Here is a 23825-nt window from a genome sequence, read left to right as displayed (position 1 = left end):
AAAGTGGAAAATCCAAAGTTTATGGAAAATATATTAATGAGATTTACCCCATACCTGACTTCTGATACCTACAGCATAGATCTCTGTATCTGAGATACTTATATAAACTCTATAGCCACTAGAACTAAATGGATACTTCTAGGGCAGAATGTATATATTGTATCTCATATTAATGTGGATAGTTAAAATCCATCAGATTAATTTTGTTGCAGATGCATCTATTACTTTTCTTTGGCTTTGAATGGAGTTCAGTATAGGCCCCTGTCTAGTGCAGATATGTAAAGTGAGATGAATCTCACCCTATATATCTATATTGAAAAGAATGAAAATATTTCTTTGCTTTCCATACACTGGAAAGGTTTTCCTCATTATATCGTTTAAAACTTACCCCATATGAACGTTTATTAATTCATGTAATTTTGCTTCAGAGCATTTTAGTGATAGTGTTATGTCTTACTCTAATAATTGTGTTCCTTTAATTTCAATCACAACCTGAATATAGTTAAACTTGCTTGTGTAAGAACTTACATAGAGCTTTAGCTTCCAGACATGTTTCACATCAGTAGGGTCTCAGGATTTCCCCAAAAACCTACCAGGAATAAACGTTAGCGGAGTTCATGACCTTAAATAATTACTGAATGCCACAGTAATTTAGAATACACTTTTGTATCTGCTTTGTAGTACACCTCAAAAGTCTGACTCAAAGGAAAATGGCTATCTTCAATGGACTTTGACAGCATTCCTAGAGTAATTTCAAATGCCTCAAAGTTGGTTTGCTTTTTTGTTCTATCTACAGACTAAATTAGTGTATCTGTGCATATACAGTGAACAAAAGATAGATCTTTTATAATTGATGTCATAATTAAATTGCTTAGAAAAATAAATTTAAAGTAAAATATGAATGGTATTAAAATAACAAACAGGAATTCAAACATGAAATTAAGGAAATCTGACCTATATCAAATGCTACTTACATCATGAAATAGCAATCAATGGCATCCACCAAAGCAACATTGTTAATACTGAATCCTTTCAGTACAGCACTGTATAAAGTCCAAAGTCAGTTTTTATCTACTAACTGTTCAAAACGATAGAATGGAGAACAAAAGTTTTCAACAAAGTAAAAAATTGGTGGAAAAGACCTGAAGAACTTCCCAACAGCATCTATCATGAAAAGCTGATATGGAGATCCCTTTTATGCAGCATTGTCACAATTTATTAACTCTGCCCCACTCAGATCAGAACCAGCTTCAGACTACCAAATCTACCAAGCCAAAAACTAACAAGCCTTCATTTTCATCACATTACCTATACTCCCTACTTATGTTTTATAGTCGCAACATACTTTAAACCTTACTAGTTTAATATTTTCAAAATCTCTCAGCTATTTTTATGAATATACTATCCAGAAACTAGTGCTTAGCTCTATCATTTAATACCTTTTTAGAAGGAAAACTGAGTAATCTGAAGTCCATGTCAAGTATGTATCATGTATAGCCAAGCTCCTTTCTTTAACGTAAATATAAAAGTCTCATTGCCCTAGGCATAAAGTGTAAGCATAAAGCTCTCTGAGCTTTATCTAGTTATCATACCTGCTCCACGTTTGAAACATACAGGCAGTTTAGACCGGTAAATATTACAGATCTCTAATATGAAGTAGTGAACTCCCTGTTTAATCTTTACTGTGTGCTAAAAAGTTTCCCTTTGTAATGGACTCCGCCCACTTCCCTCCCCCTTTTTTTTCCTCTTCCTTAATAAGGCACTTCAAATTAGAGAAATATAACCTTGTTTACAAAAAAAACCAGTGTTTCTTTCAGAACAACAAAAAAAGTGTTTTTCTGCCTTCAAGTTTGGTTTGGATGGAATGATCACTAGGATTGATTGTGACCTGATTACAGGGAAGCCTATTCTTTTCAAATTATAAAAAGGATAACAATGTATGTAATAAACCGTGTGTCAGTTACTGCTGCAGACTAGGAAAAAAATACTTAAAGAATTTGGTGGAAAAAAAAAAAAGGAAAACTTAAAATACTTGCATGGAGCTTTTCTTCTTGCATACTCCTTGCTTGAACATGTTAATGTCTTTATAACATAGTCTTGAATACTGTGCTTTGATCATCTATTCCACCTCCAGTAATGACCTCCTGCAGAAAACTTTTGAATCACTCATTTAAAATAGATAGCTCCCACCAACTGGAAATAATAAAGTGTATTTGCAGACTTCATATCTAGGGTCTACAAGAAAAAAAAAATAAAAAGAAAAAAAAAAAGAAAATCCAGCTGTAGCCATTCAAGCTGGATTTAACAAGCACAGATCCACACTAACTAGGGATATCTAAAGAGTCAAAGCTCAATGAATTGCACCTAACAATTACACCAAGTGTACTTCTCTCTTTCACAAAGCATTTCTCACTTAATGTCATAGGACTGTGATGCAGGAAAAATATGGGAGAATCTTTCTCATCTTTGAGTAGGAAAAGAACAATTTCCATTGTACAGGGCTAATCTAAGAAAGGAAAATTTCTTGACACAAGCCATTTGTAATCCAATTTCTGTTGCCATTCAAGTTGCTGTTGTATTTGGTGCACTCCTTCCAAATGTAGCGCTAACTGAATTATGCATTTTTTTAGGTGACAGGAAAATCTCTCACCCTCTGGGATTAGCCTGACCATGACCTATGCAACTATTACAGCTATTAGTACCAATTCCCTGAACAAACTCTGATGAAAGAAAATATTTTCATTAGAGAAGTGGGAAAGTGTACAAATGGACCTTTCATTCTGTCTAAGTAGGTTAGGCTGTGAAAAATAAAATCCAAATTTGGCACTCGGGTTTTATATGAACACATAATTGTTGAAAACTTCTTTGAATGTGTTGCTTTTTTGCAAGGATAATATTTATTGGAGAGTAAGAAGTTACCACTTACATTCACAGTATCACGGTCATAATAATCTCCTGTAAATAATCTTCAAAATGACACCTTCCAAGTTGTAGCTATCATTGTCACTATCAATTTTCCTGGCAATAGGTGTCTGCATTTGCATTAAATCAAAGATATTTCAGGAACTGTATTATTCTTCACATTTTTTATGGTTCTCTAAATAGATATTTAATGATAAATATTGTCCACAGGGTATAAAAGTATTCTCCTCTCTTTTCTTAAGGTCAATAATTTACTACTTCCATCACTGTAGACTTACCCTAGGAATCTGTAAAACCCAATAATAATAACCATAGCTAGGAAAAAGAAAAACAGGAAAAGAAAAACCATAATGTTCCCTTTGTCAATATTTAGAATTGACTGAGGATGATAGAATAGAAATTTAACTGAAGAAAAGTGCTTTGGGTTCTACTATGGAATATTTTTAATTTAAAATAAAAATTGCCTTTCTAAGAATTTCCTAGTTGTTGGGACTTTACTTGTCTCTTTCTTGATCTGTACTAAATGTTCCAGGGGTGCTACTATTTTTGTACAAGTGAAAAATGTGCATACCTAGGCCATCCCGCAAAGGCCTATGGTCCTAAACTTTCTGAAATCAATTAGACATTCATCTGCATGTTGAAATGCACCAAAAAAATTCCAGGAAAAGGTCGAGCATTTGAACTTATTCTTACAATATTGAAACAGTTTCATCATCTTTCTAAACTAATAGTTATCTTAACCTTCATTTCTGACCTCTTCTACCGTATATTCAGCATAGCGTGTTTTCATGTGATTTTGAATCATATCAGAGTCTGCCTCTTATGAATACGGTGTGTATCTTGCACACCTTTTGCTTCCAATTGTAAACTTTCTTCAAAGAATGATTTATGCAAGGTATAAAAAGTGCTACATTCACATGTAAAAATTAAACTACCATATTGTTCTCCTAGGAGCTATAAACAGATCAGAGTCCAGTTTGTGCTATGAAAAAAGAAATATGAACCTCACTGGGACTTTTAATCAAAATAATCTGGCTCTGAACTGAAGATCCATTTTGTATCACATCCCAGCAGACTAACAAAGACCTGCTTGGTTATAGAAGTTAATTTAAAACTTTTAGTGGAAAAAAAGCAAACTGAAGGTGTTGTCTAGCTTTCAATCAAACTTGGTTTTAAATCAAATAAAAAAAATATGCATTGTTGTGCTGTGTCTTCAAATTGATTGTTCAAAATCATAGTTACTAGTAAACATTTTTTTCTGTGTTCAAAGATTTTTAGGAAATACCCTTACAGAACTGGAAATAATTTTATTCTGTGGGATCTTCTGTGGACATAGAGAAAACTGTAAATTAAATTCCTATGAGGTCTTCCTTTTCTATCACAGGCTTCAGCCTTGGATCTGCACTAGTAAGTTCAGTAAATTGCAAGAGAAAACCAGCGAAGCCACTAGAAACTTAATTCTCCAGCACTGATTTTATACCGTCCAAAAAGGTCTGACAAAATACCATTCACAACATCATTCCATTCAACAAAGAGAGGCTTTTGAGTTTTTCCAAATTAAAAAAAAAAAACAAACCCAGGAGATTGCATAAAACACAATAAAGAAATTCTAAACTCTGTGTGACTTCTGGACTTTTGGGTAAGGCTTGAATAAAAATCTTCTGGAGCTAGATAATAGTTAAATTAGGACTTTTGTTGAATACAGACAACAGGACTATAACAGGATTTCTAGATATTCCCCAGTTTTTTTTTTTTTTTTTTTTTATGATGACAATTGGACAATTCTTACATACTTGATAGATGAGGCAGATGATTTCTGACTCACACTAGGGTTGCATATGCTGGAGTGACTAGCACTGGTCATTGTTCTGATTTACTTTAATGGCAATGATATTGTAATAGGAATTATTTTATTTTAAATCATGCTTATAGCTGCAGAGATGCTTTGGAAACTGTTCTATGCTGAAAGAGAATGCTCCTAATCTGTGTCAGAAGAACATATTTATCAACATGTATATTCTGCTGAAATATGCATGTTAATTACTATTTGCTAAACTCTAATTGGTACATGTCCAGACCTGTCATTATTCAAAAACTGAGACCATAGATGTTTACATTCAGATATATGTATGGTAATCACTGGTCCATGCTCTCATGTCAGACAAACGAGATCTGAAGTCAAAGGACAAAACCCCAACAAAATCTTAGCAACATTCAAAAGATTAAAAAACCTATAGATACTTAAATACAAAGATCTTAAGAAGCATACGTTACAGCAGAAATCAAATCCAACAATCAATCTAATAATGTCACAATGATAGATTCAAGAGGGACTGAGTTTACTGTAGTAAGGTAGGAATAGTCAAAATGTGAAATTTCGTGCTTACACTTAGCCATATATTTTAACACTTTTAAATCAGGGTAGTTTCTTTTTACTTTTAGAAATTATCGTAGCATCTGTGTGGTAGAATTTTGGAAATAATTACTTCATCCGCTGTTATATTACTTCGTCACTTGCTTAATGTGCCTAATTATTAGGCAGCTATTATGATCTGACAGCCTAGTAATATCGAAAAGCATTACCTACCCCTGTTTATACAGTTTCTAAATTTGTACTGCCTTCATGAGCTCAAGCATAGCTAACATGATTAACTTTTGCCACCATGATAAACTGTCTCTCAGGTCATGGGTCTTCAAAAGAGGATTTTAAAATCAAAGTTATATAATAGCTGCTGGTATACTACTTCATAGAATCATAGAATTGTGCAATAGTTTGGGTTGGCAAGGACCTTAAAGGTCATCTAGTTCCAATCCATCTGTCAGGGGCAGGGACACCTTCCACTAGACTTAACTGCATTATGAATAATACAAAGATAATGGAAATGCTTAAAAGGAAATAAAACAACTTAATTAGGATTCTAAAATTCTCAACAAATCTGAATGCCTATCTCTCTATGCCAAAACAAAACTGTCAACCAGTCTATGTATTAAGTATTGTGAACAATTCTGCCAACTGTCTACAAATGTCTACAATGCATAATAAAATAGGACGCAACAAGTTCTTACATCATGCTCACTTTGATTTTAAAATGCAACATAGAAAAACTTCAATGCTTAAGTAGCAAATAAAATGTCTAGACCTGTTATATTTTAACTGATGCTTTATTTTTCTGCATCAGATATTACTCATAAATACACTTCAAAGACACAGCAATACATTTCACCATATTCTGAGCTTTTAGAAAGAGAATATAAACTTATATTCCTAGTTTCTTTCTATAATATTATTTCATGTTTTATGCTGTTCTGGTTTTGGATAAGTGGGAACAATTTCAGAACAGATATAATAAATACGGAATAGTATATTCATACATGCCTTTTAAAAATATTCTAGCCATAAATGAATTTCAGAGAATGGGGCACATCACACTGTATTATAACACAGTTCAAAACCATTTTTTAATGGGATCAAATCGAACATAATTTCACTTGCTGTCTTTCCATTAACTGTAAAATTTAACCTCAGTTTATACTCTCACAGTAACTTCACCAAGCTTATCTTTTGCTTTTCTCCTGATGCCATGTACTCAATATAATCAGTCTATGCCAGAAAGCACATGCTTTTTCCAGAGATACCAACATCAGTCAAGTATACTAGGATACTTTAAAAAATATGCAAATAAATTAAACAGACATGGGATAACTGCATTTCATTAAAGTGATTCCTATTCCTAAATGTGTTATTCTTGCCCACAATCACTAACACTATTATTGCAAATGATATGACCATATCAGGAGCACAAAATATATCATAATGCCAATTTGCCAAAATACAAGAAGTATGCATCATTTTATTTAGAGTGATTGGATTAAGAAAAAAAGTTTTGTTCAAAGATTGTATTCTGTAAATGCACTGAGAAGGTTACCCCAAAGATTTTATTTGAAAACATCATGTCTTTAAAATGCACAAAACCTGTTGAGAGCTGAGAAACCAATCAACTAAAAAGAAACAAACAAAAACCTGCTAAAAGCATTCAATATTATCCTAGATTAGTTCCCTAATTTCCCAAAGCAAACAGGATTATGGTTTCTACAAAGCAATATCCATTGTTGCAGTGCTGCCCTCCCTCCCTTCCTGACTTTTAAATTAATCCAAATTATTGTTTTAGATTTATGAAATGAAAATATGACAAGGAGGCTATTTGCTCTTAAAAATATTTTATCTGGGGAAATGAAGGCACAATAATGTCCCTATCTGCTCCTTCTCACTGCATCATGCATACAATTTAATCTGTTCAGACTGATGTTCTAGTAGCAAAATAAAAATAGTATTTATTAAGTAATCGTAACTTAAGTAATTTTTAATTATAAGTGTTGTTTTTTGTTTCTTGCACCATCAGATTTTTTAGGTAAATCAGATTTTTTATGGTAAAAAAAAATCCATTTATATTGACTGGTCTCCAAGGAAATCTGTTGGAGCCTGATAGAACTCAAAATCTATTCTAGATTCTAGTAAATCAGCCTTGAATGCAAAATAAAGCTCTTCAAGAATTTCACAATTAAGGGATAGGTGAATAATGTGGAAGACCCATCAGTGGTAGAGAAGTATAGAGCAGATAGTAGACAAAGAGCACATGAAGACACACGTATCATTACAAATGAAAGTACAGTCTACCTCTAGGTATAAAGAATGCAAACCTTGCCCACAGCCTTGAGGACTCTTATAATGGAAAACAACAATTCTGAAAGGAGGAGAATAGTAGACAGAGGAAAGCGGTGAAAAATCAGTTATGCCTGGAGTTTTCATTGTGACACAGACAAAAGAGTTAAAAAAATCTTTTGAAGGCATATGAAGAAATGGGGAGGTTATGCTTCCTCTGAGTTTTGCTCAAATATAGCTGTCACTGAACTTCTGCACCTCCAATACAAGAAAGATTTTGGAAAAGATGGACAAAGTCAGGAAAGCCAAGCAATCAGCAAAATAATTAGGTTTAGTCATATACTAAACAATGGTGAAAAATCTGTTCACTTCTTTATGAATTTAATTAAATGGTGACTGAATGTGTGGAAAAAAACCCCAACCCAAACCCCTGGAAACTTTCAATTCTAGTGTTTCCTGCAGCTTGTAAACATAAACTGGAATTCTATCAGGTAAAAACACAGTCACCTAGATGTAGTGTCAGCTGCACTTTAAAGGAAACAAAGTACAAAAAACTCCATTAAAAACCATTACCATTCAGTTTAATAACAAATATTTATTTCATATGAGATATTAAACATATTTCATAGAACTTTTTCTTTCATAAATTTGGTGGATTCTGAAGAAACAAAAAGATACAGTAAATGTACTTCTCTATTATTCACTTTTACACTAAATTGGTTATCAGGATGATATATTTTTTTCTTCTAACTTTCCTAATGCTTACAAGAGACCAACATAAAATCAGTTTTTTATTAGTCTCGTCCATCATAAAAGAGACTACAGTTGGAATTTTAACAGATCCAGAGAGTTTTGACATAAAAAACCTCAATAACACAACAAGCTCTTGGCTATATACTAAATTCAACCTCTATTTGATATCTGTTGATCAATAATTTAGGATTTTCAAACTGTCATAGTTGTTACGCTCCAAAAGCATGATTTCTTCTAGCAAAAACATCAAATCACCAGAATTAACTGTTGGATTTCTTTTCTGTTATTATTTTTAGAACAAAATGTGTAATGTTTGGGTTATTACATTTCTCTCCTTTTGAAAACAAGCAAACAAATTAATACAATTTTTTTTGCAAAGTCATTGTATTAATCACACTTACAAAATCACTCCTGTTCTCATTTTGCAGAGCATTCAGACACAAAGTACTCTCAGAAAGCTTCCCCTGCTTACAGCAGGGCTGAAGAAGGGTTTTGAGAATCATCATTCTTGTGTAACAGGAGCCATTGCTGAAGGCATTACAGTTACAAATAGAGGTAATGAAATAGGGTAGTGATAGTAAATTTAGAAAGTACCAGAGGAGGTTTTATTTGAGACAGCTAAGGGTTGCAGCAATATTACAAGGTACCTTCCTGGGTGCATGAGTTGCTTGGTATCTCTAAGCCTGTAACACTCAGTAGTAATGTAGGTCCTAACAAAAGACTTAAAGAAAAGGTACTGTCAGTCATCATAAATGAGAATGGTGGATCTTTCAAAAATCAAAATGGTACATAAATAATAAATCCTATAGATCCAGTATCCTAGATTATACTTTAATTGAAGTATGTAGTTTTGACAATGTTCTAAAATAATCAAGATAAATCACAAAATCATTAAAACTAATTGCAATTGGTATTTTCAGTGTACTCCTAAACTTCTGTTCAGTATTTATCCCAAATGCAACGTTTGCAACCAGTATGATTCTAGCTCTGAATTCTTGAGAGAAAGCTTAATTTAAACTAAGGCCCCACCACACCAGACAATGTGCAATTACAGTCATGTACTCCTTGATCTGAAGCCTTTATGATCTAATAGAAAACACAACAATGCCATCCTAACAGTTCCTGAGATCTACTCCACTATTATACTAGACCTATCAAATATTCATCCAGAACAGATTTTAATGTGTACTAAGGGTTCCAGCAGATTATTTAAACACAAATGGTATAGCTGAATTTAGAAATAATCTTGCTCTCTGGAAACTTAGGTCCACTAAATCAGACTGCCTTTTTTTTTTCTTCTTTTTAAAGTTTACTCCCAAAAGAATTTTTTCTTTGAAGACAGAAGCAAAAGCTGCTACTGCAGATTTCAGCCTCAGACACATTTATAACAAAATACCCCAGTCATGTTTTATTCAATGGTCTCAATTTACTAAAGTACTAAAACCAAAACATAAAACTTATTAGCAAACCCTCATATTAAACCAAATGATTTACATACAATTTACAGAACAGATCTTTTTTCATTTTATCTATTAAAAAAAAAATGAGCTAAAGGAAAAATGTCCTGTGCAAATTATTACAGATAGGTGTCATGCTTATTCCGAAAATACAGAAATAAAAATTTGAGACTAGAATTTTTAGTTTATCTTACAGCCTCCAGAAATAAACTGTGGCTCAATATTTGGGTTTAATTTGAGACATTTGTAAGAACTGAATCATGGGACACAGTATGAGTTTGTGCAAAAAGGCAGTAGCTGGCACTAATATGTTCTTAAAGTCACTAAGAGGGAACAGAGAACTATTTCATCTTGCTATTGAAAACAGCAGAATGTAGTTACACAGTGCCAAAAAAATCAAGAAAAACAAATAAATAAAACCAATCACCTAATTTCTATTACAAAGTCAACATTTATTTCCAGTGTTCAGTAGAATAAAACTTGCATGAACTCTTACATAATGCAGGTGAATCACAGTTCCCATTTCCAGAACACTAATAGGAAATTAACATTAAGGGCCTTCTGCTCATCTTAGGACCCTGCAATTCAGAAACACTCATTATTCCCAGTTTCAGCTGGAGGGAAGCAGGGGTGTTTGTGCCCAAGGCACAGTCAGGGCAGTTGACCCAAACTGACCAAAACTCCATACCATATGACATCATGTTTCATATATAACTGGGGGTGAGGTGGGAGGCAGGACAGCTCAAGCTGAGCATTGGCTTTGGGTGGTGAAAACTACTGTTCATGACTTGTTTTGTATATTTTTATTATTATCACCATCATCAACACCACCACCTTCCTTTTAGCTTTTTTTTCCCCTTTAGATTCTTTCCCCCATCCCACAGGGGTGGAGGGGAGTAGGCAAATGGCTGGATGGTTGTTTTAGATGTCATACGGGTTAAACCATATTTACAGAATCAAACTGTTTTCTGAATATTTAAGAAGTACCTTGTGTAAAGTAATGTGCGGTCAGGGTTTGCTGCCTTCATTAGAAACAACAAAACAAAATTCAAGAAAACGTTCTGAAATTAGCAAAATTCTGTAATATGTAGATCTCAAACTCAATGGTCAGATGATGAGTACAACAGTCTATTATATTCTTGCTCCAACCAACACATAAACTGGAATTTGCCACAATCCACAGTTCATTACACATCTTTAAATCATTCAATAAAAAGTGAGGCTTTTCAAAAGTCTGAGCATGTGTGGCAAAGGAGCATATTTGTTTCTCCTTTGAATCAGAATTGAGAGAATTATTGTTAGAATTGAGATGATATTCAGCAAATACAAAATTCTTAGACCTAGAAAAAGAAGAGATTTTTTTCTACATTAGTCTCAATTCTGTTGTGAAATCAGATTTTAAAAGTTGTGTCATTTTTAATGGTTTTTTTCCATTGCAAGTTTAGATTTTGAGTGAGAAGCTGCAGCATATCTGTATTGTGTTCATTTTTTAGAATAGTAGCTAGATAATATAGTATTTGCTGTCTGTAGAAGTGTAACCCAAAAAAAAAAAAATTATTGAACAATGTCTTCTATAAATACTTAATGTTTCCCTGAAACTTTACTATAAGCTTTACTAAAATAATATGGCTTCTTTTTTTTTTCAGTTTTTGAAAGAAAATTAGTTTTATACACAACTATAAGCCAGCATGATGTCAGCAACAAAATTAAGAGCTCTAAACAGGACAAAAGAAAGAAGTGGCCTCCATCTAAAATTTTTTGTGGCAGGCAACTGTTGGTACCTTCATAACAAAACAGGTCATTTTTAAAACCTACTTTTTGGAAAATAACTAATCAAGTTTTCAGTCTGAAATTTTAAAAGTTTATATTACTAAGTTACGTGCCCTCTAGTTTTAAATATTCTGGATAATTTTAAAGAAATTTGGCAGATTAAAATGATAAAAATAATAACTTTTTATATTCTTTTTTTCCAAAAAGCCAAACAGATGAAAACCAGATACTACTGATCACTAACATTGGAACAGGTTAGTGTGTAGACCTTACTAAACAGATGTAAATTCACACAAAAAGGAAACTTTATAAAGCCCCCCATGGAGGAAATCATTTCAACTGGAACTTGCAGATAACTACAAAATACAAAACCGTAGGAATTCTAGCTTCAGTACTTCTGGTGTTCACAGAACAGGCTGGAAATACAATTCATTTAAATATTTTTTCTTCTTTTCTACTACATGCAGTGAATCATTCAGTGAATTTTATCTTTGTGCTGTGGAAAAATGTCAAGTCCAGTTATGAAAATATATTTACTTGAGCATGAATATATTACTTTCTACTACATTCTGGCTAGCAGCAGTGCTGTTTTAATCCCTGAATATTCAAAAACTGATGAAATATGCATGCAAGGGAGAAAGAAGCACACCTGAAGTAAATTCATTCTTAAATATTTTCAGGTTCTTATGTTTTCATGACTGCTTATATTTTCTTTAAAAAAATCCAACAAACCCAAACACCTACATGATATTTACCAATAAAATATTAATTCAGTTCTTTCCTGGAGAAGGTAACACATCCAATGCTGTCACGTTTACCTTTCAATATTCTGGGTATCTCATAAAGGTCAGGTGACCTTCATCCTAAAGGTGCCTATTTCTCTTTGTTTGCAAAGGAAGATCAGGATTTCAAGCTCAAATACAAATGCCTACTCTGGACCTCTTTTGGTGCATTGGATCTCACATGCAAATATTAAGTAGAAAAGATGTCAGTGGTTTGCTGTGGAACAGAAATATTTTTTAAAACACCTCAAGCACGTTACCTCTATGTCCACACCTGCTACATTCTGTCTCTCTATATAACAACTTGGAGAAATAAATGAGCTGGCAATTTTATCTGAAATGAACAATATACAGTTAAATAGTCTAGTCAAGAATCCCATCCTTCAATATCCACCCATCACTAGTCAAACTCGTATCCATCTCCCTTGACTTGTCTCTTTATATTAACAAGCAAACACCTCCACAAAGGTGCCTATGAAGGCTCTCAAAAAAAACCCCAAAAAACTCATTTGTAAAACACTTAAGTGCAAAAAACAAAAGATAGTTCATCACAACCTGACAAAAACTGACTTCCAAAATTAGGATAAGTAAATTTAGCTAAAGTGTTTTTTAGACAGTTTAAGGGCAGATGATGATCCTCTATTGTCTGCTCTATCTTGCCAAGCTGGTGAAGAAGGCTTTAAATTAAAGTTGCCAGGGGAGGGGAAGCTCAGTCCATTCTACTCCTACAGGCTTGATGCCAGTGCAAGCCATACGCCTAGACCAAGGATAAGAATCACAGGTCAGCAAGAGAGCAGCTGAAGTGCAGCACAGAGGAATTCCAGCCACTGCAGCCAGTCACCTTCATTGGGAGCCCAACTTAAATGCCTCCATTTGAAAGAAAGAGTTAGAAATATGCATGTGCCTGCAGGGCTATGATCTTATTGGCATCACAGAGGTGTGGTGGGGTGGCTCCTGTGGTTGGAATGGAAGGGTACAGGCTCTTTAGGAAGGACAGGCAGGGGAGATAAGGGTGTCATTCTCTATGTCAATGAGCAGCTGTAGCATTTAGAGCTCTGCTGGGATGCATGAGGAGGCAACGGAGAGCTTATGGGTCTGGATCAAAGAGATGGGTCTGGATGGCAGGGACAGGGAACATTATAGTGTGGATCTACTACAGGCCACCTGACCTTGAAGACTGAGTGGATGAAGTCCTCTATAGACAGATGGAAGCAGGTTCACAAGCCCTGGTCATCAGGAGGCTTTCAACCACCCTGATATCTGTTGGAAGGACAACACAGCAGGGCACAACCAATTCAGGAGGTTCGTGGAAAGGTATTGATAACTCCCTTATCCACATGGTATAGAAGCCAGTGAGGAAAAGTGCCACACTGGACCTTGTTCTCACCAAGGGTCTGGTAGATAATGTGAAACTCAAGGGCAACCTTGGCTGCAGTGACCATGAAATGGCAGACTTCAAAATCCTTAGTGGGGCAAACAAGGTGCACAGCAAGCTCACTACCCTGGATTTCAGGAGAGCAGACTTTGGTCTCTTCAGGGACCTTCTTTGAAGGTACATGCAACAAAGCTCTAGAGTGAAGAGAGGCCCCAGAAAACTGCCTGTCATTCAAGGATCACCTCCAAGCTCAGGAGTGATTCATCCCAACAAAAAGCAAGTCAGGCAATAATACTAGGAGGCCTGCATGGAAGAACAAGGAGCTTCTGGACAAACTCAAATGCAACAAGGAAGCCTATAGAGGCTGCAAGCACAGACAGGTAGCCTGGGCAGAATACAGAGAAACTGTCCAAGCAGCCAGGGATCAGGTTAGAAAAGCTGAAGCCCTTATAGAATTAAATCTGACCGGGGATATCAAAGTCAACAAGAAAAGCTTCTAAAGGTATTCCAGTAATAAAAGGAAGAAGAGGGAACATGTGGGCCCCCTCTGCAATGAACTGGGCAGACCTGGCTACCCAGTGTATGGAGAAGGCCAAGATACTCAATGACTTTTCATGAGTCTTAACTGCAAAGGGCTCCTGTTGTACTACTGTCCAAGGTGCAGAAGGCAGAGGCAGGGACTGGGAGAATGAAGAACTTCCTGCTTCTGGGATAATTACTGGAGACAACTTATTGAAGAGAAGGTACAACACTACGGAAATCTCCAGGATGGAATGTGGTTGATATGCAAGGAATCTGTTCCATGATAGTTTCCTAAATGACATAACCTGCAACCTTAGATATTAGCAATATCAGGGGAACTTGGTGTGCTAACTCCGAAAGAAACCACACAGAGGATGGAACAGAGTGGAGACACATTGTCCAGCCTCTGTAATAACACCACAGAGATGGGAACTTGACTGTACTGATGGTATCATGAAACTGATAAATTGCATAGTTGTTACCCTCAGCCAGGAATTTCCTTTTTTGTTTTTTAAAATCATGTTCTTTAGTTGATGCTTGCTCATTATAATCGCATTATAATACCAAAACACACCTCCATCCCCAAAAGCTATCTGGCCCCACGGTATGAACACCTTTCATTGAACATGTGCTCTGAAATTCTTAAAGCCTATACCTTTAAAAGCAAAGCAAGCAAATCTTACACCAGTCATAACAATGACATGTATGACAAGGGTCACTCAAGCTCCACCATAAAGTAAGAAAATAGTATATAAATGGCTTAAGAGAGGAGGAATGTTAGAGAATATACCATCACAAAAAAGTTAGGAGGATATCAATGACTTCTGGGATCAGTCAATTGGATGAACCTGTCTTCCCCCCAACCCCCATCCCTCTCCATAGGGATGCTTATTAGGGGAGATTTGAAATCTTGGCTATACCAAGTGCCTTCCTGGGAAGCTTAGAAATCTCCATAGAGTAGTTTCTCAATTTAATACATTTGCAGTCAGCTATACTATTCATTTTCTTGGTATTTGCATGTGCTTTGCAGACAGTGTATTCTTCATCAGCAATCCAAAAGAACCCATACTTCTGTTTCTTCAATAAATTTCACCATTTATCTAGTCAGGAGAATTCTCATTGGATGCAACCAAATTCCTTCAGTATGGCCATACTAGTCCATTGAATGGGACTAGACTGAAGGTGTCTTGTACTATTAATGCATCTGTATTTGTGATAGTTCAATATATTGAAAATATACATATATATTGACTTATAGTGCTAAATGGGGTATCACAGAAACATCACACATCTGAGGACAAACTGGAACACAGGGGAGGTTATTTTCTGTCAAACTTCTTTACCTTGTAATGTCACACCACTGTAAGGAGAAGATCAGGTTTGAGACGATCTAAGGAACCTGAAGGTGACCAAGTCCAGGGGACTTAATAAGGTGCATCCTCAGGTCCTGAGGAAACTGGAAGATGAAGTGGCTAAGCCACTCCCAATGATATCTGAGAAGCTGTGGCAGTCACTGACTGAAAAGGGGAAACATAATGCTTCCATTTAAAAAGGGGAAAAAAAAGAAAGACACAGGGAACTTAGGGAAAAGAACCAATATCATCCTCCTTCAAAGCAGTTATCCGTTTAGTCACTCATTTCCCAAAACTTCCACAACAGCCAGTATAACTTCTCTATTTAGACCATGTCAAAAGCGTTAACAATTTTGCTGAATCTGAAGTGTATCAGCTGTACACGTCACTGATTATAAATGTCCAGATTAGCCTTAAAAGACAAATTCATTAGCATGAGAAGTTGCATCTTCCATTTCCTTTATATTTTATACACAAAAATGCCTGTGAAATGGGCATAAACCTCAATCTCTCTCCTACATCCCAGTGCAGTACTCCATAACAACTTGAAGTGATGTAGATGAATCCCCAAACAGTGAGGCAGATACTGTCAGATACTAGGAAGTCTGATCCAGTCCAAGAATACTATTTTCTCCAAGGCAGAGAAAAAATAAATGTTTATTCATTCTTACCATGTAAAAAATACATCACTGTGCATCCACGTGTGCTAAGAGCTATTTCAAAAAGCTTCATAATTAAATGTTTGAAAAATACATCCTAATTAATTACTTGCAAGAATTAATTTGGATATCTAAATAAACAATGTCAGGATTTACAATGAAATCTAAAGCTAAGCTATGAATTGTTATCTACTGGTGCAAGACTTGGCAGAACCACACAAGCAACTTTATTATTTGTCATAGCCTTCAGACGTTTTAACGTCCCACTACCAATAGGAACAAAGTAATTAAAAACTTTCAATAGTTTACAGTAAATGAGGAATGAAGAATGATGTAGAACTGTGTGGAGCAGAAAAGAATTGAAGAACTCATATAATGATTAAATAATACTTCTTATGTCTTGACATGACAAGAGAATGTTTTCTATACAAATTCAGGATAAACTATTTTGATATTTTATCACTTCCATTAGTACTAGTAGCAATGGTGAAGAATCTTGTAACAGTAAAGTCTTTCCATTGTTATAGAAGTTCAGCCAAGAAAGACACACAAATTTATTGTTAAGATTTCCTTAAACCAGAAAAAGAAGTGCTCTGCTCAGTTAGGGCCAAGTTGTCTAACACACACCTCATATCGATTATTTGAAATATTTATACTGAGACCTTAGAAACTATGGACAAAACCCTGAAAGCCATGGGATTATTGCTGAGTGGAGGTTTTTTTTCTTAGGCACAGTGGGATGCTGCACTCCTAGGATGCAGTTTTTTGACAAAACAATTATATTCAGTAAAAATAAAACCAGTAAGCTTCTCTGAATAAATGATCCAGTCGATGTTGAAGAAAAAACTGAGGGCATTTATGTAGGCTGGCTATCATGTTTAGAACATTTAAGTGCTTAGCTCAGAACATTAGCCAAAGTACTAAGGATGTGTAAGAAGAACCTAATAACAATAATAAAAAAGACTGTGGAATCTGTTTTCACCATAATAGCCAGGGAATTGCATGCTTTTGGTATAAATAAAATATTAGTCAATAACATAGTCTTTCCAGATGTGTATCCTAGACATGCCCTTGCATTGTGAAGGACACTGTAATATGTACCATAATCATTCTAACTAAAGACTCCTCTAAAACAATTGGTTTCTTATTGATCCCATACTCTATGTTATCTCTTCTAGAATTCTTAAGCTATGATAGACATCTGACCAGAAAGAATATTTTTCTATATTTCTACTATTTCTCTGAAAATACTTCATAACACTAAAAAACACTAATGAAAATTGAATGAGGTAGAACAAAATTGATCCAAATAGAAAATTGAACCATGACTCTAAATGGAATCCAAAATAAAAGAATAATAATGAAATATTGGCATAACCTTTATCACTCAGAAAAGCAGGAAATAAGACTAAAAACAAAATCCAAAATATGAAAGCCATAACTATTATATTTAAAATACTTTTTTTCACGTGTTTTATATTTGGGGGGAAACAAAGCAACCTATACACCCTTACCACTGTATTTACATGGTATGAGAATATGGGGCTTCAAGCACTGAAACACTTGTTTTGTCCCATATCCTCTGATTCCATTTGTGCTGTATTCCAGAAAGAACTGTTAAAATTTAGTAGTTATTAAATCATCAGTATCCATATAATCCAATTTAGATATAAAAGAGAGAAATTACTAGCATGACCATGACTTTCAGCACTGAAGCCTTGATTCTCTACATCTTTTTGCTTTAAACATCTACAAGACAAAAAAAGTGAAGTTCCTGACAGTATAGTGCAGTAGAAAGGTCTAGGGAAAGCATGAGTCATTCACAAGCCTTTTGCAGGCTTGGATAAGTACTCTAAAACTTTAAAATCTTACTGATGATTTAAGGTCATCTGAGACCTTAAAAAATAAATGCAATATCCTTGATATTTATCCTTGTAATTGAAAGGAATTTATTGAAAAAATAATAATTACATAATAGAAATATCTTAAAACAGTGAAATTAAAGAAAATACTAAAGCCTAGCCCTTGCCTGTTTTGTGGGAAGCACCCATCACTGACCAGCACCAATAGATTAACATAATGAATTCCAATATTCAGACCTGATTATTTTACCATTAGAAAAAACACACCTCTTAGAATAATAAAAGAAAGTTAAACTTGCAACCTAAAAGTCAATACTAAATACAGACAGAGAGCAAATTTTAATACCAGTAAGTAAAAAAATGTTCTGGTTGTTCTACATCTTTTAAATAAGAATATTAATTTTAAATTCTCAGGTAATGATTCAGAAATGTAACTTGACAGTCTAGACCTGAAAGTATTGCAGAATTCCTCTTTTTGTAGCTGTTTTTTTAACATTTATCTGTGACACTTGAATGTGCCCTCCCCCCAACACTTGTTTGCTGCTTTGCTGCATATTAACCCGGCATTAATTCCCAGTACAACCTGTACTTTTTGGGGTTTTTACATTTGCATTGAAATGTAAACTGGGGATGCAAAGCAAATTACACAAAATAACAAATTTTAGATAGATGGTTGCAAATGACATTCTAACAGTAAGACCTGGTAAGATCCAACCACAAAATACAGTATCTAAGCTATCTTGATGATAGTATGGGTGGCATTCCAGTTCAAACAATAATGTGCTATTTTGAGAATTCATGTTCCAGAAAGATGAATAGGCACAGGAAGTAAGAGCCAAGTTGTCTAGCTATCATATGAAAGTAGAGTAGAAAACTGTGGTTTTACTTTATCAAATGAAATCCAAAAGGGATAAAGGCTGCATTCTATAAGAACTACATCTCAATCTTGGCACACAAATAAACAAACTAAGTGCAAATGAAGGAAGTTGAAAAATTGAAAGTCACCAAGCTTTAAGGAGTGAAGAAAGAGAAAAACCTTTCGGTCAGAATGATGAGAGAAAAAAAAAAAAAACTTTAACTACTTTCAAGACTTTTCAATATGTTTCAAAGGGATCATATTATGTGCTATCTGTAAAACATCCCTTTAAATCCCATGTCTCCTAATCATAAAAGAAGTCAATTATAATTTCTTAGAAACTGAAATGTGATATTTCAACACCAGAAGTTCTGCTCTCAAAAAGCCTTAGTGAAAAATTCACAATAAGATTATTTAAGTATTCATGACCTGAAATGAAGCTATTCTATTATTTGGTTTCATTCATGTTATATATAATGCATAAGTGTTGCTTAATATCATGCCATTGTGCAAGGGGAACCCACCTCCCCTTCCCAAATTCACCTAAGAGAATGTAATTACCTTTTAACGTATATTAACATAATCACCTAATCACACTGTTGACTATTTCGTTTTTACATTAACATTTGACTCTATGTATTTACTGAATGTTAATGAACACATTAATCTTTACTTTTCCAAAGTAGTCCTACCTAGAAGTAATATTACAGATCTGAATATTTTGCATTATTTTTTTCCTAAAACAGTTCCTTGTTGACTATTCACTTGCTTATGAAAGCATTTTCAAACAAATCCTGTTAATTCTGAATATGGTTCACTAAGCAGCATGATCTCATTAATAAAACAAGTTGCTAATCTAGTAAATCAAAATGCTCAGCTGTTTTAACTGTTTACCTAATGGAAATTCTAATGACCTCTTCTGGAAGCTTCACAGAAACCTAATACACTTCAAGCAAGACACAGCAAAATAAAGACATAAGCGATGAAGAGAATGGGAACAATGCAACGTCAGACTAAAGATTCTTCAACAAATTAATGTTAACTAACATTGGGTCTGCATTCTTGAGGTTAGTTGGAATATTTTCACACTGTGTGAATTTTCATTTGAAAGGCATTTTCATCTGTTGTACTCAACAAAAGGTTTGAGAGCCAAATCTGCGAGTTCCTGGGATTTCTAACACAAGGGAAAAAGAAAGAAAAAAACTTGTTGGACTGCAAAAAGAAAATCTTGATAGAAATCTATCCTGTAAACATATCTTGAAAATGTTCTCATATATTGCATAAGAAAATAACAAATTGATAACAGATGAGAAGGAGGCTAGGTCAAAGGGAAATGTAAAATAGAAGCGGTCTTGTACTACATAAAATCTAAGCTTCTGCATAATAAGGCATTATCTCAGGGTCTTTAAGAGTGATGTTCAAGTCAGTATGAACTTTTCTCAGTGATGACAAGAAAATATTTTTTCTAATCTGTTAGGACTGAGAAATGTGCTACCTACCCAGTGCATTTTTAACATCTATGATACATCTTACCTTGGTGTGTGCACTCTCAAAAATCACCCTCATCTCAGAGAGAAAATATTGGTTTTAAAAGGTGTTAGAAAAAAAGGAGATGAACAAACACTTTTTCCATGGATTATTTTTTTTTCTAAGTGTTCATTTGAACTTACTCAAAGATATCAGAATAGTGCCGAGAAGGGTGATGTAGCAGAGGCAAAGGAAAGGAGAAGGGATAAATATTTGTGACACTGTATTATTATTCATCACATAGATGGTATTCATGCCTTACTTTAGCATTTTATATGTTTTTCAAAGAAATGCTTAAAGAAAAGGGAGATGAAACTTCAGTGGAAATACACAATCTCTGCTACTTTTTATATAGGCAAAAAACCCCTCAAGTATAATTCCTTGATAAGATTCTATTTTGTAAGCCAGATCTTAAACTTCAGTGTTCATAGACTGATAGTCATTTGCATAAAATTATTTACCTGCTATTTTAATTTTTTCAGCTTAATATATTACTTAACAGATTTTTGGATTTGGGTTGTTTGTTTTGGTTTTTTTTTTTATACCAGCACTGGATGATTTAGTTTCCTTTTCAGTACATCTCTTTTGCAGTCAAGGAATAGCAGCCTAAATCTTAAAAATGTCACTTTAAATATTAAAATTCAAAAGACATGATTCATTTTTTTTAACTGTAGGCCAAAAAGCAGGTAAGTGTTGCATTCAAAATAAAACTGTACCTTTAATGTAGATGAGCCTAATTTCTTTCAAGTTGGAATCCAGTAATTCAATCCCACAATTCAAATGTAAAAATGCAGATTTGTTTAACAAAATTTTTTCTTATGCACAGGTAGTAATTTATAACATGAATCCAGAGTTTAGTCAAGCCATATTATTCAGCTGAACCTATCAACTTGGAAAACATCAGTTTAGAATTAATTCTTCATACCCATTACCATTTCAATCATACAAGAGGGAAATGAAATCAACTACCAAGAAACTAGAGTTATTATTTTCCTTATGATGCTCAAAGAGCTTGCAAGATGAAAAGCATACAAATTGGAACCGGACACCTAGGAACTAAGTGGCTATTCTGTCACACTGCATTTCACAAAAAGCATCCTCAGGGTTCTTTGATTAAAACATAAAACAGCCAAAATAAGCAATGCTTGCAAGACATAGTTCATGGAGTATCTCCTGTACAGCTCAATGGTTAATCGGATTTTTTCCACAAGATTTTAAAATTAATCCTTATACTTCTGCTGGTCATAAGTATCAAACGGAAAATAATGAGCACCTTAAATAACAAGCAAAACAATATGTAACTATGGAGGTACCACAATATAGCATGCTACCCTCTACTGTACTTCTTTTTAAAATGTATTTTAAAACAAGCTAGCGAATATTCTTAGTTATCATGGACAACAGAAATCCCTGACCAAAATTTCCTCTGGCCACTCAACACTAGAACTCACCCTCAAAAGAAATCAAAAACTGTATAGAATACACAGGCCTGCACATCTCTAATCACTGCAGAAAACCAGGAAATGAATTAATCAAATCATACCTGAAGAAATTGGATGGTTTTCGCATGACCCACATCTCCAGCCTCTACCTGTGCCCTTGACAGCTTCTCTTCAGTTTCAGTTAGCCAATGACTAAAGCTCTTCATGTCACGATGAAAGAGTTGCCACTTTTCCATAGATTTGTCAAACCGTCTGAAAGTACAAAAGGAGAGAAAATAACTATTTATTGATACTTTATTTATTGACTACAGAAAAAAAAAAGGAAAAAAAGAAAAACATAATGTTGCATGTCAGGTAAAATTTGGTGTCATGTTCATGGCATCATTCTATGTATTAGTGTTTCTAACATATCAAAATGAAATATTATGGTACTTCTGAATGTTGAACAATATCATTAAACATATGTGTCAAAAATCAGCGTCCTACCATTTTTTAAACCTTTTCAATGTTTCAAATCAATTCCACGGTCAAAGCATGTTTTCAATTTACAGTCTTACCAACCCACACTAAATCACATAACAACTACAATACTCACAGGCCCCAGTCTATCTGGCTATATTCCTCTGTCAATATACTTAGATCCTAGCATAAAGAAAACAGAAGTGCTGATAAAAGGCTCCTAATGCATGTTAGTAACTTGCTGTAGCTACCAACACTGAAAACAATCACTGCTGGTTCACGTATTGGCTAGTGGTGTGACTATACAAAGGTTTTCTAGTTCCCTTTTGAAACGGAAAATAGCCTAAAAGAATCATAGAATCATAGAATGGCATGGGTTGGAAGGGACCCCAAGGATCATAGAGCACCAACCCCCCTGCCATAGGCAAGGCCACCAACCCTCTAGGCTTGGATCTATACAAGGTTGCCCAGGGCCCCATCCAACCCGGCCTTGAACACCTTCAGGGACAGGGCATCCACTACTTCTCTGGGCAGCCTGTTCTAGAACCTCACCACTCTCTCTGTAAAAAACTTCCCCCTAATATCTAACCTAAACCTTCCCTCCTTTAGTTTTAATCCATTCCCCGATGTCCTGCCATTGTCTATCTACCATTTTAAAAAGTTGATTCCCTTCCTGTTTGTATGCTCCCTGCAGGTACTGGAAGGCTGCAATGAGGTCCCCCTGCAGCCTTCTCTTCTCCAGGCTGAACAAGCCCAGCACCCTCAGCCTCTCTTCGTAGAGGAGGTGCTCCAGCCCTCTCATCATCTTTGTGGCCCTCCTCTGAACCCTCTCCTCCTACATCTTTCTTGTATTGGGGGCCCCAGATCTGGACACAGTAGTCCAGATGGGGCCTCACGAGGGCAGAGTAGAGAGGGACAATCACCTCCCCGCCCCTGCTGGCCACCCCTCTTCTGATGGAGCCCAGGATATCATTGGCCTTGCCAGCTGCAAGAGCACACTGCTGGCTCATGTGAAGTTTCTCATCCCCAAGTCCTTCTCAGCAGGGCTACTCTCAAGAAGCTCTTCTCCCAGTCTGTATCTATGTCTGGGATTCTTCTGGCCCAAGTGCAACACCTTACACTTGGCAGTGTTGAACCTCATTAGGTTCACCCAGGCCCATCTTTCCAGCCTGTCAAGATCCCTCTGGATGGCTTCCTTTCCTTCTATTGTGTCAACCACACCACTCAGCTTGGTGTCATCTGCAAACTTGCTGAGGGTGCAAAAAAAGAGCTGTGATACATCTGATCTACCACATCATTAGACAAAGGATGAAAAATCAGTAGACAGATTCTTAAATTCTTACTTCAAAATTTTAGTCCTATGATCCTATTATGATTTAAGAATTTTTTTCTTTTCTAGAAATAATAATTGTAATACTGAATGTAAT

The 23825-nt window shown here is 35.0% G+C and overlaps 1 protein-coding gene across 4 annotated transcripts in view; it reads right to left on the bottom strand.

Moving 5' to 3' along the window:
• DMD (dystrophin) overlaps positions 1 to 23825 on the bottom strand; it is a gene marked incomplete at its 5' end in the record, with an annotated part of 1290802 nt that overhangs the window by 580088 nt on the left and 686889 nt on the right. For all 4 annotated transcript variants that reach the window (XM_084279200.1, XM_084279202.1, XM_084279199.1 and 1 more), the window contains one exon: positions 22041 to 22191. In XM_084279200.1, coding sequence (XP_084135326.1) covers positions 22041 to 22191 — 151 coding nt within the window. The remainder of the gene's footprint in view (positions 1 to 22040; positions 22192 to 23825) is intronic.

This window comes from Gallinula chloropus (genome assembly GCF_964237585.1).
Source record: "Gallinula chloropus genome assembly, chromosome: 1".
NCBI lineage: Eukaryota > Metazoa > Chordata > Aves > Gruiformes > Rallidae > Gallinula > Gallinula chloropus.
The sequence above is the reverse complement of the archived record's forward strand: the minus strand, read 5'-3'. Positions and strand labels throughout refer to the sequence as shown.